General features: G+C 46.5%; 2 protein-coding genes across 4 annotated transcripts; both read left to right on the forward strand.

The window, feature by feature from the left end:
* Window positions 1-1,062: 1,062 nt before the first annotated feature.
* LOC307082100 (uncharacterized protein) lies at window positions 1,063-10,215 on the forward strand. 3 transcript variants are annotated; one of them, XM_079745543.1, is made up of 5 exons: window positions 1,063-1,341; window positions 6,452-6,800; window positions 6,995-7,140; window positions 7,259-7,298; window positions 7,990-10,215. In XM_079745543.1, exons 1-5 carry the CDS (start codon window positions 1,078-1,080, stop codon window positions 9,588-9,590), a joined length of 2,400 nt encoding a protein of 799 aa, XP_079601669.1. In that variant the 5' UTR covers window positions 1,063-1,077; the 3' UTR covers window positions 9,591-10,215. The 3 variants fall into 3 exon arrangements, with proteins under 3 accessions (XP_079601669.1, XP_079601670.1, XP_079601671.1); XM_079745544.1 differs by lacking the exon at window positions 1,063-1,341 and adding an exon at window positions 3,907-4,222; XM_079745545.1 differs by lacking the exon at window positions 1,063-1,341 and adding an exon at window positions 5,184-5,399.
* Window positions 10,216-10,397: 182 nt separating this feature from the next.
* Window positions 10,398-14,251, forward strand: LOC307081376 (uncharacterized protein). The gene is made up of 4 exons (XM_079744530.1): window positions 10,398-11,539; window positions 12,150-12,268; window positions 12,362-12,470; window positions 12,612-14,251. The coding sequence occupies exons 1-4, from the start codon at window positions 11,260-11,262 to the stop codon at window positions 13,580-13,582; spliced, it is 1,479 nt and encodes a 492-aa protein (XP_079600656.1). The 5' UTR covers window positions 10,398-11,259; the 3' UTR covers window positions 13,583-14,251.
* The last annotated feature ends 5,267 nt before the right edge of the window (window positions 14,252-19,518 follow it).

The following is a 19,518-nucleotide window of genomic DNA, read 5'->3' on the forward strand; positions in this document are numbered from 1 at the left end:
CCTGTGGAAACATTGCTTGTGTTTTCTCTTTTAAGTCACTATAAAGTCATTGTAAATTGTACAAGAAGAACATTTCACAAATCCGAAGCTGTAATTAATGAAGATTTTGTCTATTTTAAAATGATTTTTGGGGAGGCCATTATGGTCACAACTATTATATAAAAATATTCCTTTTTGTTAAATCCTCACAATTTAAGAATATCAGTTATTTCAAGCAAACAAGGGGGATTTATACATAAAGAGATACAATTTTACATTTAAAGTTAATTTAAAAAGTATATATCTCAGTAGATTTATCTTGTATTCCATACTTTTATGGAAGCATTTCAGAATAATCTCTTGCACATGTCCAACCTCACAATATAACATTTATTAATGAAAGACACTCAAAAGAACACTGTGACACTGTAAACAGCTGCTGACCAGATGAAGGGAAATGTGTAACCAGCCATGAATGCTTTACCAGATTAACTGATTTAAAATAAGGAAGGTGCAACACAAGAGCTGTACAATAAAGTGTAATGTGTTAACATGGAAGATACAACCACAGTCTTTCAGTGGTCATGTCTTCAGAAATCATTAAATAATTATATTGATCTATAACTCATTGACCTATAACCCTGTTTTTTGAATGGATTAAGAACAGGAAAGTCTCTTAAAATGACTAAAATAGAATAGTTATGGGCCAAATTAAAAGGTTTGTTTGATTTGTCTGGTTTCATTTGGTCAACTGTCAGGGCCACTAGGACCAAAGGGCAGCACAATATGGCATGGGTGTTGCAAAAAATAACCTTGTATTTGAAAGCTGTATGGTTGAATTAAGTTGTATGGTTCATACGCATGCATGTTTATAAGCCTACTATACATGTGCAGTATTGTGCATTAACGCGCTAAAAGTACGGGGTTCATTGAACGTGCTTATATAGTTGGTAAACTGGACGTACCCGTTTGCAGCTACTGAACGTGTACATGAGCGTCGTTCACTCTCGCGATAGAGAACAATGCTGACGCGATACTGAACGACGCTCACTCACTGTTTACCGGCAGATGGTTTCCTGCTGCAACCGGCATGCTAGGATGGCTTCTGAGAACAATTACATCAACGTAGCTCCTGCTGAATGCAATACTGCATATGTATATTTGAAAGAGATTTATGAACAAACGGGTACAGATTTTAACGGTAAAAACCACTCGTTTTTATGCAAATTATGCCCCCCGGATCTGAGGAAAGTAGTCCGAACGTCAGCCTCATCGACAACGAATTTAAAAAGACATATCAGATTGAAGCACCCTGACAGTCTTGGGAAATATTGCGACTTAATGACGATCATCAATAAAAGGGTAAGCACAACAGCCGCAAATTTCCTCCAAGTCAAACTGACTCAATTTGTGAAGGACGGTGGCTGCGGTTCGCTGGGTTTTTCACTTTCTGCATAATTGTTTGACATACTCTCATTGTTAGGTGTAACTATGGTTCTTCTTAGACATTATTCTTTCTTTCTTTTTCTTTCTTTCTTTCCTTCTTTCTTTCTTTCTTTCTTTCTTTCTTTCTTTCTTTCTTTCTTTCTTTCTTTCTTTCTTTCTTTCTTATACTCTACACATTTTGGGACCCTACTCGTTCCACAATTTCTAACGTAGAGACTCCACTCCATAAAATGTTCATATTAGTTTGGAATCCCATTCCTTAACGGTTTAAACAATGTGTTTTCGCTAAAACATTTTAAAATTTCAACCTCCCTTTGCACTAAAGCACTCAACGTATTATCTGCCGGAAATGCATTTTCTACTTTTTCCCTGGCTTTTAAAAGTAATCTTAATTCTATAGTACAGTATACAGTAATTAATTTAGTTTGGGCAGCGGCAATGATTGGGGGGGGCTGGGTTGGATGGGTAGGTTCAAAATTAAAAATTGCGAACTATGAACGTGAACTTGTTCATATTAACACACTATCTGTACGTGTTCATGGGAAGGAATCTATTTAATCAGAGAAGGCCAACACATTTAGGTTACCATATTGAGTCTAACGAAATAAGATGGAAGGTGATGCTGGTAATCTCACTGTATGTCGTAATAATGATAGTAATCTGACTGTCTGTATGTGGTTGCTGACAGTCTCCTGTATGAATTGTTTCACAAGGTCATTGTCTCCTTGAGCCTGCATGTCTGCATCGATTGGGCATATCTTGTTTATCCGCCACAGTTGTGAGTGCAGCGATGGCCTTCTCCCTGTCTGTCTCTTTCCAAGATGGGCCTTAGAACGAAAAACCAACCTCAAGCAAAGTAAACATTCCTAATTAATATCTATAAAAACGCTTGCTCACTTTAGATACAAGTCAATTTGTGATACCACTGCCATTGATTACAAATGTGTGATGTAACAGTAATGGCTATCAGGTAACAGCACAAAAGAAGGCCAACGTACAGACTGGCCTGGCTGCAAATTATAGCTTGTTGGGCAATAAGCAAAAATACCTCAAAGAACTGACTTGATGTATGGACCAGTGCGGACTAGTGATGGAGGTTTGGACCTCTGACTAGGGTTGAGACCAGGGCAGTGGTGACTGAGTGGATCCAGAACCTCCCCCCCCCATCCTTTCCCCGGGCTTTGAAGACTGACAGACAGGGATGACCAGTGAGGAAGCCATTCCCATCTATCCAATGTAACTATCGTAAACAGTGCAGCTTATGGTCCTTGTGTACCCAAGTGGACCATCTTCAGCCGGAGGACTCAGCTGGTGACGTAGCAGGCCTACCACGTAGAGAGGACCGCTCCGGTGCTGCAGCGCTTTGTGCGGCAGCAGGTAGCCGTCAGCGGTTCAGTGAAGAGGCACCACAGGTCACTGTGCCACTTCATGGTCATGCCTTTGATGGTGTAGTGTTTCAGGAGGGCCGTACTACACAATCCCACTGATCTCGACGGCTACATGCACGCGCGGTCGGGTGTTGATCGATCTGTCTGTGCCTCTGTCATCAGGTCATTGTTAGAAAGGTGAACACCAGGGTGATGGTGACGCACTGCATCCCAAGGTAGCTCTATCCTTGCACATGCTGGAAGATAACAGACCGACATGAGTTGGCCTTTGCAGATGGTAGTCAATACAACACTCAACACTCTAGTCTTATTATAGCCTAGAGTTTTCCTTGTCCTTTTTCTTTCATCAAGGCCACCCTGTGTCGAATGACTCACCTGGGACTGTGGTCAATGTCGATGTGTTCTTTCCTTTCCCGGGTGTTTTCATTATGCGGGAGGGGGTTGGGGGGAAGACGCAAGACAATGCAGCTCAACATGACACAAGCAGCAAGTGATCAAGTTGTGATATTAACAAAACAAAAGGGAGAGGAGGGACCATCTTGTAAGGATTGGAGAGGCATTCCAAATTAACGGTTGCCTATCAGCCTTTCCATATTGAAATGAGTTTATGCACATTGTAGTGAAAAGGACTCACTGTCTATCTGATCACGGGTTTCATTGCCTTGGAGATTAGGAAGACCACGGAAAATAACAGTATGTCCATTGATCATGATGATTAACACGTATGTGATGGCCAACAATTTGCTTATTAAATCTCATTGAGTCCAAACATTAGTTTAGATATTATTTTATTTATCCAGAGGGATATTATTGGTTGCCCCAACTACTTCACCATGGTTGTGGATGGGGGAATAACTAAGGCAAGGTTTGCCAGGGATAAAAAGCAGATGTGATGTGTGGATATTCAGCCTATTGACCTGTCTATGATATGGCAAACCTAGAACCGGAAGAACATTCATTTAAGCAATCTAGGCATGTGCAATAGTAAGTACTTCGTCCATTGGAACTTGTGTTGTTAAAAAAAATGTTATTTCTAGTTTTGGTTTGAGACCTGGGATAGTTGCGGACGTTACGGTAACGTTGTGTGTGGGAAAGCCGCGCATGGAGAAATCACAACACGGGGAAGTTCCATGTAGTTGAGCCCCTGTCGCGCCACAAGCCAAACAAAACTTGCTTCGTTTGAATGCCGGATACCTTTTGCAATTCATTAACGTGGAAATATGCTTCGCAACGGCCAGCTCGCCCCGAGGGGCAAGCATCGAACCGGGTTGTCGAAGTACTTTGTGTACAGTCAGAGGAAAGACCAGACCACCTGCGCGGTAGATTTCTGCACCACAATCTTGTCGGGGAACAACGCGACGCAGCTCAGACGACATCTACAGCAGAAACACCCAGTCATCTATGCGATGGTAAACACTCATGCTTCTGAATCATTCAAGTCTTAACGTGGGCACCGATCGCTGAAAATGTGGTCTGGCACACATTTCCGACGTGTTAGCAAGCAAGCTAACGACCACTGCTTAATAGATCTAGAATGTGCCATGAGATTGTGAAGCGGTGAGGTAGGAGTCCATTACGTTCATATAGGACGTGGTATAAAGGGGGAAAGGATAAGATACTTTGCGTTCGATTCAGGGTTATTTACGCACAATTTTCGACGCTGTCGAAACATTGTCTTGTCAGTCGACTTTTTTTTGTATTGCGCTGCGCCTCTATATCCGACGTTACGGTAAATAGCCCCTGTGCTCGGATAGCCGAGCGGGCCTCAAACTATGGCCTGCACTCCGACCCACTGCTTTAACAAACTACTCGCACATCTTCAACATTTCATACGATCCGGGAGACGAGCCGTCCAAAAAAAAAGTTTTTAGGCGAAAGGGCGAGGATTTGATCTCTATTTGAGTCAAGTTTGCAGTAGCCTTGATGAATAATGAGCGTTAGCCATAATGGACCGCCGGATATACGGGTAACTGTCCCCGGGGGGCCATGCATGGTGGACGTAGGTAGTGGCGGGCTCCAGGAATGCGTGGTATCAACATTGATGTAGTGCGTTTTCTTTTTAATTCGTCTACAATCCAATGAAGATAGTTTTTTTTGTTACATTAGAGCGAGAATTGTATCTAAATAGGGGGTAGGATTGGGGATCGAGACCCGGTGGTCCGAGCTTATCCTTACTGCTATCGAGCCTAGCGGGTCCAACAAGGCAACTTTGAAAGTAATGTCATTAAAATCCAAACATTGGTGAACAAACATACATTGATTGCCTGATTCAGGTTTTTATTCCAATTTAATGGCCGGACAGCCGCCGTTGATCTAAACCAAGAAGGGTTGAATTGGTGGGTCAATAGTTTGCTTGATAGAATGGCTGAACGCACCAAGTCATCAAAGGCCTGGCTATACTTCACTAGAAAGAGAGGTGAGAAGGATGCGAAATGCCTTTTATGCTCGAGGTACATGTCTTGCAAGGGGGGCAACACGACGTCCATGCTGAAGCACCTCAAAGTTGTGCATGATTTAAAAACAAACTGCGAGTGCCAAACCGACCCACTCTGGCTTCCGGTTCCAGACAATCCTCTTCCAACCCAGGTATGGTGCAAGCAACCGAACTTCGTGGGAAATCCCGATCCCCGTGTTCAATAATAATCCAATTGATGGTAGATCCGAAAAGTATCCGATCTTTAAAGATGCTGTATCAGAGTTATCCATGCGCCTGGTAAGATACTCCGGCCTTCTTGGTTTCTGACTAAACAAAATGGGAGGTCTATATATCAGCTCCAAAAGGCGAAATATCTATACAGGTTTCTATATTCCTGGGTTAAGATTCGGTTAATTTTTTTTTTTATTGTATTTATTAGTTCATGTTCCTCAAGCCTCCAATAGACAATAAATAACGTAAATGACGTGATTTCCCTACATAAACAGGCGATGACTTTCATTTGACAAGTTTACCTTTTCATTCTGTTAAAATTTTTAATATTCACACACTTAAAACATTACATTGGTTACTCACCAAATTTCTCATTAGTTAAACAAAAAAAATAACAGTACTTGAGAGAACGAGTATTTCTTGAGAGAACTGTTTAGCAGTTTCGAAAATGGTATCAAAAATTAACAAACCCACAGCCCAAATAGAGAGTGGGTCATCTTCCATGGAGTCCGCCATGTTGCACCGCCTCCTTTCTACAGTATCCCTGAATGGGCTTACAGTCCTTAAAAAATATTTTAAAAGTTTAATAGGAAAGAGGGAGACATGGTATCCTTTTGCTACGACCCATTTGTGATGCTATTGAGTATCATGGTTCGTTTTTATAATGAGCAATGTGTTTGAAATGCTCCACACAATTTGGCGTTCCAAGGAGTTAAACCCACTTCGACATAAAAAAATGAAAGCACTTTGACGTCGTTATAAGGGTCCAAGAAGCTTAAATCTCTCTCGCGCCTCAAGCGCGTCCGAGAGAGATTAATTGAAACCTGAAATAACATTGAAACATTTTTAATTCATCTGCATCTTTCTAAACATCAAGGTCTGGCATATGCCCTGCGACTCGACCCACAAGTTGAGACTCCCTGGATCAGATGTTCTATATATTGGTGACCTTTTCATAAAACATGGTTTTAACCAAAATCTTCTCTAACAGCTCCCTCGTGATGGTGTCAGAAGCTCAGGAAGAGGATCTTCTGAGGAGAAACCTTCGCCTCAGGTGCCGGGTGTCGTCACGGAAACTCTGAGGAAGAAGTTTAAGAAGAAGCTGAAGACGATCATGGATTCATTGCTCAGGTCCACTGTGTCGGAGGTCACGAATGCCTTTGACGTCTTCACATTTGACCATCAAATGGTGTTGAAGCAGAAGATAGAGGAATGTTCCATGCTGCGGTTAAAGCTGGAGAAGGCTGAGAACAAACTGAGAGAACAAAATGGAACGTGGGGCAAAATGGAAGACATCACGTACACTGCCGGACAAATGATGCCCGAGTTAAATGTCAACGGTACAACAATTATTTTTTAATGATATTTTCTGTTATGTTTCTGATCTCTGGACACTTGGCTGTGATCGCTATGTGTTTCTGCTGTTATAACGCATGCTGCAGCCTGAATTCAGAAACTTACTGCCATTCTGATTTCCTATATACTGTCTCCCAACTACGGTAATGTAATGGTCCTCTTTTGCCTGCTTGTACAGAACCCGACGACTGGTGTGCTCCCCTGGGCTGTGAAAACGTAGTAGACCCGGGTCCCTCCACCAGTCACGGGGCCAGAGAGGACCGGAGCAGCTCTCTGTGCTCGTTGTCGGTGTCACTGTGGCGCTTGCCAGTCATCAAACAAGAGGTTTGTGCGTAAAACGTATAGACGGAGGCGATAGAAGCCAAACACATACTCACATATACACATACATAATTGAAATGAACTGGGATTTCAACTATTCTGCGCTTTTTGCTCCATTTAGGTGGAGGATGATGGCTACCAGCTTGACGGACCTTTGAGTGGTGAGTACTGTAATTATCGAGCGTGTACAAAGAAAATGTTTTTATTGAACTACAAATGCTGCTGAACAGTTGCAATATTTAAAGTAAGCCTGTAACCAAATCATTGAGTAAGTTATTGCTCATTTTGGGCAGTGGCAACCCTCCTTGTACTAGTAGAGAAGCTCTTGCGTTTAGATTGTGATATAAAGGAAGTGAAGTCGGTTTAGCTCTCTTGCTTTTGCGTGATGGCGTGTTTTAAGTCTGACTGTTCTGGTGCCTTGTCCAGCAGTGTACTTTACCGTTTTTTAGATCCCTCATTTGAATTAATCAAAAAAACACACAGTTCAGTACGTTGTACAGTAACCATTGTTTGTATACATTTTGAACGCAGACAGACTATCATCAATATCTTCAATGTGGAAACTCACAACAAGGATGTCCACCTCCATAACGACAATAATAAGTCAAGAACATATCCATCACGATTTAATCCATTCAATTTTATTATTCCCTCAATTCGCTTCCTTCACATTTGACTGATTGACTGATTGATTAAATCACCCAAAACCAGTGCATGGTGTCCAGTGGAAAATAACATTCTAAACGGGTTTTGCTGTGCCTGTCAAGATGCATGTCCCAAATATGAGAGCCTCAGTGAAAACAGTCATTGTACGGAAAGAACCCTAATCTTTGACACCCATTTTTGAAACAGGTCCATTTTTAGATGAAGGCCCACAAAACAACCTTGAACACACCGAGGATCAAAAGAAGCCTTTGTCGACCACAAAACAAAGCCGCCCACGTAGCAGTAAGGCAACTAGAAGTCTAAACGGATCAATCAAGCCGAAGCCTGAACAGGAGGTCCCAAACTCAGAAAAGGCTAAAGGTAAGAAAAGAACCTTGCAAGCTATTAAATTGGAACCCGAGCCGATGGAAGACAAAAGCGTGAACAAGAAGTACCGTTGCAAGTTCTGCGGCAAATTCTTCGACACAGAGGTGGGCCGCAGTGTTCACCTGAGGATCCATAAGAAGTGCACTGGATGCCAGAAGATGTTCCGATACCCAAGCTACCTTCAGTTACATAAGAAGAAATGTACAGGTCTCCAGGGAGATACCGGTCTGGATACCGGTCTGGATACCGGTCTGGATACCAGTCGGGAAACCAGTCGGGAAACCAGTCGGGATACCAAGAAATCCATATGCCTCAGAAAAAGACGGAGGCTTTCAACCGGAGAGGACACATCCATTTTTCTCGTTGAAACCCAGGACGCCAACAGGAAAAAGAGGGCTCAGAAACGCTCCAAAGAGAGCACTATCCCTATCCCTAGCCCTAGCACAAAAAAGGCCAAGTCGTTTCTCTGTACAAACTGTCACAAGAGCTTTTGTTCCATTGTATGGCTGAAAAACCACCTTTCAAAACATTTACCTTGCCCCAAATGCAAGAAGATATTCTGCTCGAGTTACATTCTAAAAACACACATTTACAAAGATCACCCTCAAAATCCTGATAAAACGTTGGAGCCTTCTGAGGCTGCTGATAGGGAATTGGCTGCCATTTCATCCAAGGAAAAACATAGTGAATCAGGTGCTGTTCCATCCAAGGAAAGTCCTAGGGAATTGGCTGCCATTGCATCCAAGGAAAAACCTAGTGAATTGGGTGCTGTTCCATCCAAGGAAAAACATAGAGAGTTGGGCGCTGTTTCATCCAAGACAACAGGTAGTGAATTGGGTGCTGTTTCATCCAAGTTAAAACATAGTGAGTTGGGTGCTGTTTCATCCAAGTTAAAACATAGTGAGTCGGGTGGTGTTTCATCCAAGTTAAAACATAGTGAGTTGGGTGGTGTTTCATCCAAAGAAAAACGTGAATCGGGAGCTGTTTCATCCAGGACCAAACAAAGTGAGTTGGGTGCTGTTTCATCCAAAGAAAAACGTGAGTTGGGTGCTGTTTCATCCAAAGAAAGATCTAGGGAGTTGGGTGCCATTTCATCCAAGACAAAAGGTAGTGAATTGGGTGCTTTATCATCCAAGCCAAAAAATACTGAATTGGGTTCGGTTTCATCCAAAGAAAAACAAAGTGAATTGGGTGCGGTTTCATCCAAGGTAAAACATAGTGAATTGGGTGCGGTTTCATCCAAGGAAAAACGGGAAGTGGGTGCTGTTCCATGCAAAGAAAGATCTAGGGAGTTGGGTGCCGTTTCGTCCAAGACGGAAGGTACTGAATTGGGTGCTTTTTCATCCAAGGAAAGTTTGGGTGCCGTTTCACCCAAGGAAAAACAATGTTGTGAAGATGACAGTAAAAATCTGTTTGGGTAGTGGTACTGTGTTAGTGGAGGGCATAGTAGTAATGCGGTCAGGATCAGACCAAGTTTTTTGTGCACCAAGTTAAATCCTCTGCCTGGGTATCCACCGTGGTACTTCAGACAACTTATTTCAAATGTATGCACCCATCCTCTATGGTTCTTTTGACACCATAGTTTCAGAAACCCACAAAGAAAGTTGTTTTTGGATTTGGACGATAATGTGTCAAACAAATGTATGCTAAATTGTCACTATATGTCCATTTTAATTGCTATGAGCACTCTGGGGTTTAATTATGCTCATTTAAAATGCAAAGAAAATCTGAGGGAGGTTTTCTTGAGTTTATAAGCGTGTAAGATGTGACTGAACTTGACTCGAAATTTCCTCCAATTTTGAGTATAATGAATAATTTTTAGATGTTTATGTTTTTATTAATACAATTGTGATTGAATGCTGTTTTTGAACACGAGGCATTTCTCATTGTCCAGCTTTCTCTGTCTTTCTCCTTCTATAGTTTCTTCTATAGTAATGGGTTCTAAGTATGGGTCCGATAATGTAAAAGAAAGTGTTATTCCAAAATGTCCCTTTTTTTTTTTGTTTTGTTTGTCCTTTTCTCCGTATGCTTTATTAAAACGATTTTACTTCCTTCATGTGTTTTTCTTTTTCAACAATTATATTAGCCAGGCGCCTATAATTCCATACAAATTAAAAGTTTTAAATTGAATTCCAGCGTCGAATCATGCAGCGAGTCCCGTCATCAACTCTCACTTTCTATCGCGAGATTTGCCCTCATTGGCACAACATCACCACACGTACCTTCAACATACTGCCCACACCGACCTGCTAGCTACAGCGAGACGACGGATCCCCGATTCAAGTGAACGATAGAATGAGTAACTATTTTGTATTCATGAAGACTACTAAAGGACTTGCCTCTATATGTATTTTAAATGGCTATCGGTCACAGTAACTCGTTTTTGCGTGGTAGTCTGACCTGTAGCCAGCGCTAGCTCGAACGACAGCCCTTGCTACGCTTGGTTGGCTCCCTTGTTGACACGCCTGCTGCAGGTTAGGCAGGTGTTTACATGCTATATATATTTATTTCAATCCACAACGTTTGTCTATTGTGGTAGTCTTTGGTTTGCATTAATATAGAATGGATGCGGAATGTAAATGCATCGACTATCGGGCGAGCTAACTCCATCTGTGTGGCTAAAGCTGGTGGCTCTGCCATCAGTGTTGATAGCTGACCTGCGTGCTGCATTTCTACAGATGTTAATGCATGGTAAGGACACCACACAACTCTACACATGTTAATGCATGTTTACGGTGCCACATACCTCAACAGATGTTAATCTGTGGTGAAGACTCCACATAGCCGTATAGGTGTTAATGCATGGTTAAGACGCAACTCCACAGATGTGAATGCATGGCCAAGACACCACATCTGGGGCACTTTGGCGATGCATGCGACACAGTATATCTATCATATTTGAGGTGTGACAGTTGCTTGCTTCTGGTTTCGACGTCTCATGGCCGTTCGTAAACGACAGGATTGACTGGTCTACGTTTTGGCGTCGTTCTCGTTGACGGCCACCATCGAAACCATTTCCCTTGGAGACCCTCAACTTAAAAACTATCACCTTTTTTATTTCTTATTAATTAAAAATTGAAACAAAGAACAATGGAGTCCGTGAGGACCGCCTTCCATGCTCAACTGGCCACCGTCATGGACTCGTTGTTGGCAGCTGCTGTGTGCGAGATTGCCAAGATCTTTGAGAGCAGCCTGTGCGAGCAGCAGGCAGAACTGGCACACAAAGGCGAGGAGATCTCTCTGCTCCGGGGAAAGCTTGAACACGCAGAAAGAAGGCTGAAGGTAAAGGGTGGAGGTTCGGATGAGGAGGGAGAGACGTCGGCGGGAGAAGGAGATGGCTACCTGAGGCAGCAGGGTGTGGCAGGTGCAGGTAAGCAATCCCTTTTACAGGTCCTCAAGCACATAAACAAAATACGGTATATATGGTTTAACAATAACGTCTCTGCAAGTTTTCCAACCAGTAAAGCAGACACTCTTTGTAGATAACTCCTTCTACTGTGGTGTGTGTTTTATTTGCTGATTTGAGCAGCCTCACCGGGCCTCAGTCAGGCTGATTAGACTCTAAGGGCTGAGTGAGTCACCTATGGTGCATTGGGTAATTAGCAATCAGGATAAGCCAGCCATCACCCCACACCCAAGGGAGAGTCTGACATGGCAGCATTTACGACCTGCTCTGGTCTAAAACACCTTGACACGTCTACAATAAACGAGCTTGTACATATCTACCTTTACAACCACTTACATACGTACTGGTGCACACACGCTCGATGGAGCGGTCTGACAAGTTAGCATTTACCACCGTTTGTTTTACGTTCTGCCACCTCAATAACTGGTTTGTACACAATGCCTTCCAGTGTCCTGTGTGGAGGAGGCGGTGGAGCACGGCAAAGCAACTTAGGTGGCGTGTGGCCGGAGCAACTGCTACGACTATCGATACCAAAACTATAATACTAATTCTTTGTCACTCACCGTCTGAACAGGACTGTCTTCTGCCAAGGACGTGTCCTCGCACTCAGACCCAGCCGACGGGCTCGCTCAGAGTCTGCGCCGGCTCAAAGAAGAGGCCACAGGCCAAGACACGGCCTCTGTTAAGCACGAGGTCGGTACTGGGCTAGACTGGGTTTCTGAAGGAGGGCTCCCTCCGGTTTGTTTTTCTGCATCTCATTAACCTAACCGTTCATGTTGTGCGCAGCATGCGGGATCCAGGGCCACCCCAGGGTCTGTGGCCCCCTCGGAGGGGAGCCTCGCTGCTGGGGACCAGAGGCACGCCGACCTGTCTGCCGTGCAGGCCAAGGCCAAATGTAAGCGTGGAACTAAAACGTGTGCATGTGGCACAACGTGGTTATTTACCTACGCTCCAGTGCTCTGTTTGAAAACCTAATCGTCAACAGCTGTTAACACCCCCACCCTTTTTGTTGTTGTTGTTGTTGTGGTGGTGGCAGTATCTCACTGGGACCAGGGGGCCCGTAGCGCCGACCACCGGCCCCTCCAGGACCAGACCTCCCCCCCGTTCCTCTCCATCTCCCAGAGCGGCCGCTGTTCGCCCCGGCCGGACCCCGGCCTCGCCCAGCCCGCGGAGTGGCTGGACGGGGGCCGCGGGGGCGTGTCCGCCATGGAGACGCTGCGGGCGGAGGGCACGGGGGGCTGCCCCGGCCCGGCCGGCGCCAGCGGCGGCCCGGAGCCCCCCTTCCTCCGGCCGGCCTTCGGCTCCGACGAGACGAGCAACGAGGAAGAGGACCCCTCCTTCCCCTTCCTGGACCAGGAGCCCGAGAACCAGGACTCGAACCAGAACCAGCCCCAAGGGCCGGCGGCGGGCCAGCGGGAGAACCGCCAGGACCCGCTCCCGGGGGCCGCCCCCTGGAGGGCCCGGGACGACCGGGGCGCCGGACGGGGCCCCGTGGCCCCCGTCCGGCGGCCGGCCCCCTTCGCCAGCAGGGACCCCCTCCGACCCCAGTCGCACGCACTCCGGCTCCCGCTTGCCCTGGGCCACGTCCCGGCCCCCGGCGGCGGGAACGGGCGACCCTACACCTGCCCCTACTGCACCAAGTGCTTCACCTACCCCTCGCACCAGCGCCGCCACCTGCTGCGCCACACGGGCGTGCGGCTCCACCCCTGCCAGTTCTGCGACAAGAGCTTCCTGACGCCATCGGAGCTCACCGTGCACACGCGCACGCACACGGGCGAGCGGCCGTTCGGCTGCGCCCAGTGCGGGAAGCGCTTCGCCCGCAGCGGGAACCTGAGGGCCCACCAGCGGGACGTGCACATGGGCAAGAGGCCCTTCGCCTGCACCGAGTGCGGCAAGCGCTTCGCCCACCGCGGGAACCTGCGGGTGCACAACCACAGGGTCCATCAGGGGGAGCCCTACTACATGGACGACCAGCCAGAACCTGAAATGAGCGCAAATCCCATCTGAGAGATTAATGTTGTTTTTTTGGGGGGGGTTATTTTTGTGAATTTATCGCCTTGAAAAAACTCGTGGATGTGGATAGTCAAAAAGGGTTTGTTACTTGTTACAGCCTTTCACTTCCTTTTAAATCAAAAACGACTGTATGAGATATAAAATAAGAGTTTGGTCCTGTTGTGTTGGTCCAAACCGACAGGCTTATATTTGGCTTCAGACGGCGCTCCTGAAAGGGATGGCGCCCCCTGGTGGTCAATTTTCATCCCTGCTGATTTATGCATTTCTCTGCACTGTAAATGACTTTCGTGAGTAGCCATTAAAGGGAAGTACTACTATAGCGGCGTGATTTGTTTTTTTCTCCTTTTGTTCCGTTCCCCAGGATCTGCCAACATTTTCTCAAACTATTCGCTATCGACGATGAATAATGTATAACATACAATATGCGGACATACTGAACTTTTCTCGATGCGAGGTGGATGAAATAGAAGAACTTCACCCAACCGATATCCAAGCACTAAATGAAGCCCTGTTGCTCACCGCGCAGTAAAGACCTATCGATGGCATGTGTCATGCACGTTTTGACCCGGCGTCGTTCCCTCCTGTCCCAAAGCGAAACTACTTTTGTTATTGCTATTTTTTTTTTTTTTATCATGTTGAACAAAAATAAAACATTGAATCAGTGTCAAATTAATCATGATTACATTACTTAAAATTGCAGTGTTTAGAGTTTAGTGAATTCTAGCAGAAGGGCTTTCATGGACAATCATATGAAAATGAAACATATTTACATTCAATGTTTCTACAGGCGCACAGAACAGACAACCGGCTCTAAAGAGGAAACTGCTTTTTTCAAAGCATGACCGATAGTTTTAATATCAACACAATTTATAAATCTACCCAGGAACCTCATCCCAAGTAGAATATGAGATCATTTTGGAAGATCTGCTATTATCGTACAGGCCACTGTAGCTGGGTGGGGGGTGCAACCTGCTCGCTGCCACTATCATACATATAGACGCGTTAGTGATGTTTTGTTGTTACACTCCCAAAGATGACCACTGGGGGGCAGCATGACTGCAGTTGATGATGACAACGCTGAAGGCACGCTCAAATCCTTTTTATTATGCGTGTGCCCTATATTCTTCAATATTTTCCTCTGAAGTATGGTTTTACCTTTGCTTTCATGTGGCTGTCTGGTAAAAAAAAAACAGTCCTTTCAAACAGCTTCTGAATTTGTAAATCTGCTTTGTTTGTGAAATTGGAATTTCGGCACGCCGGTTAATGAGTCCATCCAATCAGGAGGCTCTATGAAACACCAGCTGAAGCAGTCGATGGTGCATTAGTCCCTGTCTATTGTCACACACATCAACAACCTTTTATACAGAGCAGGGTCGGGGTAAGCTGTTCAAATTCCCAAGGCTGCTGAATCGGGCTTTTGCTCATTGAAACATCCCATCCTCTGACCTGCTTGTGACCTCCCCTCCCCCCAAGGTCACCCGTCTCTCTGTGGATCCCCTTGGTTTGGTGGCTTCTTCACATGGGGCTGAACAGGCTGTCTCAGCAAAGGGTCAGCATATGGTTCTCGATGCATCAAAACAGCAGTATCTGAATATGACCGAGGAATGACTGGTGCTTTATGTGGCCACAAGGCAATGAATACACCCTGAATGGGTGATGCTGAACACACACAGACACGGCTTGTATTTGATTGGAATGGATTCTTTGTTCCTGGATTGGAGTCAGCAGTCGAACGAGTGTGTTGAACAAGGGGAAAAATGGACCGTGTAGCTTTAGGCTGTCAAAGATATGTTACAGTCAAAGGCAGTAATAGGGTCAGGCATGTTTTAGATGTTAGATGTTTTGCATACATTGTGTGTTTCTGCATGTTCTTTTGGACTGAGTGTTGCCATTTTTGTCCGTATTTTGGCATCAGTATTCCCCTTGTTTTGGCCTCAGTGGATTTATGCTGTAAGAACAACACATTAGCAGTTAACCATGCTTGTGGGATTATAAAACATCAATGTTTTTAATATCTTACCAGAAAGGTTTTTTTGGATAGCGAGGGAAAAAACATAAATGTATTATTACCCAATAATACATTTCTAATGTATTACTCCATTAACTTAAGCAAATTAAATGCTGAAAAGAAATTAAAATAGGCCTGCCACAGTTCCTAATAATAATTGGGAATACCATTACAGGAACAGAGCATATTTCCTGTTCCCTTTCCCACAGACCCATTCTCCTAGTGGGGCCCCGAGGCAGGACGTTTATAATAACTGTACCTCCTGTGGTACCTAGCATGTCCCATTCACGCTTTATTACCGGACCAATCGTGTTATTGCTCTGCGAGTCAGCTGGGGTTCGGTTTGTAATGAGCTGTTTACCTTTAATGTTGCCCTGTCCGAGGCTAAAGTCTCTCCTCCCTCCGGCAGCTGCTGCTGCCGCTGCTGCTGCTTCCACTTGATGGACAGTATGCCCCCCCCCCCCCCTCTCCAGCTCCTCAAAGGGGTGATTCCATCTCCAATAAGACTCCTGTAGGAGTGGACTCACTGCCCCCAGCCCTAGGCCTGGTGCCAAGCTCCACCACATTTCACACAAAAGTGAAATCACTTAAAAGTGATGACATAGGAAAGAAGGCTTCAGGATTCAACCCAAACACGAAACCATGCGACGTCGTTTTGATATTTGTGCTCCTAATAGTGAAGCGTGACGTTGCACCTCTGTGTCCTTGGCGTCTGTGTGTGGAGGTATTAGTATTGATGTGGGGGTATGGGCGGTGCGCTGGGCTTTTTTATCGCGGGGCTTTTGAGCTTCTGTCAGCATCGAGGCTGATTGGGGGCCCCGTATCGGCCCCAGGGCCGTCCATAATTTACCCGCTCGCTCCCCTCCCCAGGGGCCCCGCGTTCATCCGGGCAGCCATTACCGTATTGACCCCCCCTCCCCCCCCCCCCCACGCACACACACACGCACACGCACACACACACACACACGCGCACACACACACACACACACACACACACACGCGCACACACACACACACACACACACACGAGCACACACACACACACACACGAGCACACACACACGCACACACACACACACACACACACACACACACAAGCACACACACACACACACACGAGCACACACACACAAACACACACACACACACCCCCCACACTCTTCGGGGGATTACAGCGTCTTCCCCGAGGCGCTGGGATGATCCATCGTCTGCTGGCGGTATTTAAGCTCTTGCTTAATGTGCTCGCAGTGTCGAGTCGCCGAGACCACGCACAGCTCTCAACTTTCACCCTCCAAACTCCTTTTTCTGTTGGAGACGGAGAGCTTTGCGGCGGCTAGACTTAAAATGCGTTGCGTTGTCTGTCGGGATTGCAGACCTCACTCTTAGTGGTTCTCGCCGGTCACACACGAGGTGACACCCGTATCTCGTCCAACAGGCTTTTATTGCGTCGGTGCACTGGGGGTTCCTTATTTATCGATTTATATCGTTTTGTTGTGGTTGTAGATTTGTTTGATTTTGTGTGATGTGTGTGTGTTTGTGTGTGTGTGCGAGTGTGTGTGTGTGTGTGTGTGTGTGTGTGTGTGTGTGTGTGTGTGTGTGTGGGTGTATCTTAAAACCAAGCCACCAAAAAGCACTTACTTGTACCTGCCTTGGCCATGGCTTTGCTACGGTTGGATGAGGTTTCATTCCCTGAACACAGTCAGATGGATGGACACACAGACGCATTGACGGACTGGCAGAGACAGGCCGACAGGTAGACAGACAGACAGGCAGGTAGACAGACAGACAGGCAGGCAGGCAGACAGGCAGACAGGTAGACAGACAGACAGACAGACAGACAGACAGGCAGACAGACAGACAGACAGACAGACAGACAGACAGACAGGCAGGCAGGCAGACAGACAGACAGGCAGGTAGACGGAAAGACGGACAGGCAGGCAGACAGTCAGACAGCCACACAGTGATGCCGAGTGGGACTTCACTAGCTGTTTTCTCCGGGATATTCCAAGGGCTGAGCTCTTCTCAAGTGCATGCGTGCAGGGCTGTGTGTTGGGGCAGGCTTGTGTGCCTGCGTTCGTGCTTGTGTGAGTGTGTGTGTGTGCTCTTGGGAGGGGGGGGGGGGGGGGGGGGGGTTGCTAGGCAACCCTGTGTCTGAGCAGAGGGCTGGGAGGGTGGAAGGGGAGGAGCGGCAGGGCAGCAGACACAGACAGTCACAAGCTTCCCCGCGTCCGATTGGACGCGTCAGTGCCCCTGATTGATGCTGTGGTCCGATCGTTAAAGTTCTGGCCGGGGGATCCTGTCCTCGCATCCTCCCTGTGGTTAACAGGAGATAGACGTACGGATCGGGTCGCAACACTTGTGTCCGTGTTTTTGATTGTTTTTGGTCATCCGCAGGTCTGAACGCACATCTTTGCGTGACAGTGTTGTCGTGTTGCCGTTGTGGTTGCTGAGAGGACGGCAGGCCTACACGCCGCTTCGTGACAGGGCAGCGTGACCCTCCGGGATCGTGAGTCACCAGTGATTCAACAGATTGCCGTCGGGCGGTGATTCGTCAGTGGGCTCCGTCCGGCTCTCTGATGTAAGAGGGAACTTAGCACCCCGGCAGTGATCTATTGCATGCGTGTGTGTCTGTGTGTGTAGGGGGTTGGTTGGCTAGTGTTTGGACAGGTGCCAGTTCCGCCAGCCTGGCTCTTGACTACACATCATCCCTGGACGAGCAAAACAGGTCCTTCATTTCTGTCCCTGCGCTCTATACCATCTTCACATTATGCACACACACGCACGCACGCACACACACACACACACGCACACACGCACACACACACACACTAAATTGATCTCTAGAAATGTACAAATGTAAATAGTTGCAACAATTGCAACAGACTGATTGTAACCAGGGCGCCGGAGGACGGCTTGTGTTCTGCTGATTAAACCAGGCGGGGGAATGACAGCTGCAGGTTGCTTGACATGTTTACAGCGCCAAGACTAATCATTTTGGTGGGCAATGCTACAACGTGTTACTGGGACATGGACCATCGCTGATAAAAAGTGTGTGTGATTGTGTTTAGCTGCAGTTGCAGTTTCTTTATTAGTCATATGGAGGTTTCAAGGTTACCTGGAGGCGGAAATGTTGCACAAAATAAACACAAGTCGGCTCAACAGTAAGAGCACACATCACAACAACAGCACAAGTCACATGAAGATACAATAAGAAAAATACCAATAGAATGACATGAATAGAGAATAATGAATAGAAGAATATTGTATACAAATAAAGTGTATACAGTGTGTGTGTGTGTGTGTGTGTGTGTGATTATATGTGTCTGTGTGCGCGCTTTTGTTTGCGTGTGATGGTGTGTTTGTGTGTGTGTGTGTGTGTGCGCGTGTGTGCCTGTGTGTAATGGTGTGTGTGTGTGTGTGTGTCTGTATGTGTGCAATGGTGTCTGTGTTTGATGGTGTGTGTGTGATGCTGTTTGCCATGTTGAGTGTGTTTGTGCCTTTGCATGTGTGTGTGTGTGTGTGCCATCGCAGGGTGGAGGTGGTGGTGGTGGGGGCGCTGGGTGAGGGTGGGGTGAGGGGGTGGGGGTCAGTGTTGTGGGGGTGAAGTCAGAGCGGACCCCCTGCTGAGCGGGGGGACGTGCCCGACCGGTGGCAGCCCGCCAGCCGCAGGGACGGCACCAACTGTTACCGGCACTATCTGGTGCTCTGCTGGCCGGGGGGGGCTGTGTGTGTGTGTGTGTGTGTGTGTGTGTGTGTGTGTGTGTGTGTGTGTTTGTGTGTGTGTGTGATTGCCCCCCCTCCCTCCAGCCCCACACACGTGTAGACCCCCACCTTAGCCAGGGATTCATAGATGATCTATAAAACCTGAGCGTGTGTGTGTGTGTGTCTGTGTGTGTGTTTGTGTGTGTGTGCATGTGCGTGT

The sequence above is a fragment of the Pollachius pollachius genome, assembly GCF_949987615.1.
Source record: "Pollachius pollachius genome assembly, chromosome: 10".
NCBI classification, from domain to species: Eukaryota; Metazoa; Chordata; class Actinopteri; order Gadiformes; family Gadidae; genus Pollachius; species Pollachius pollachius.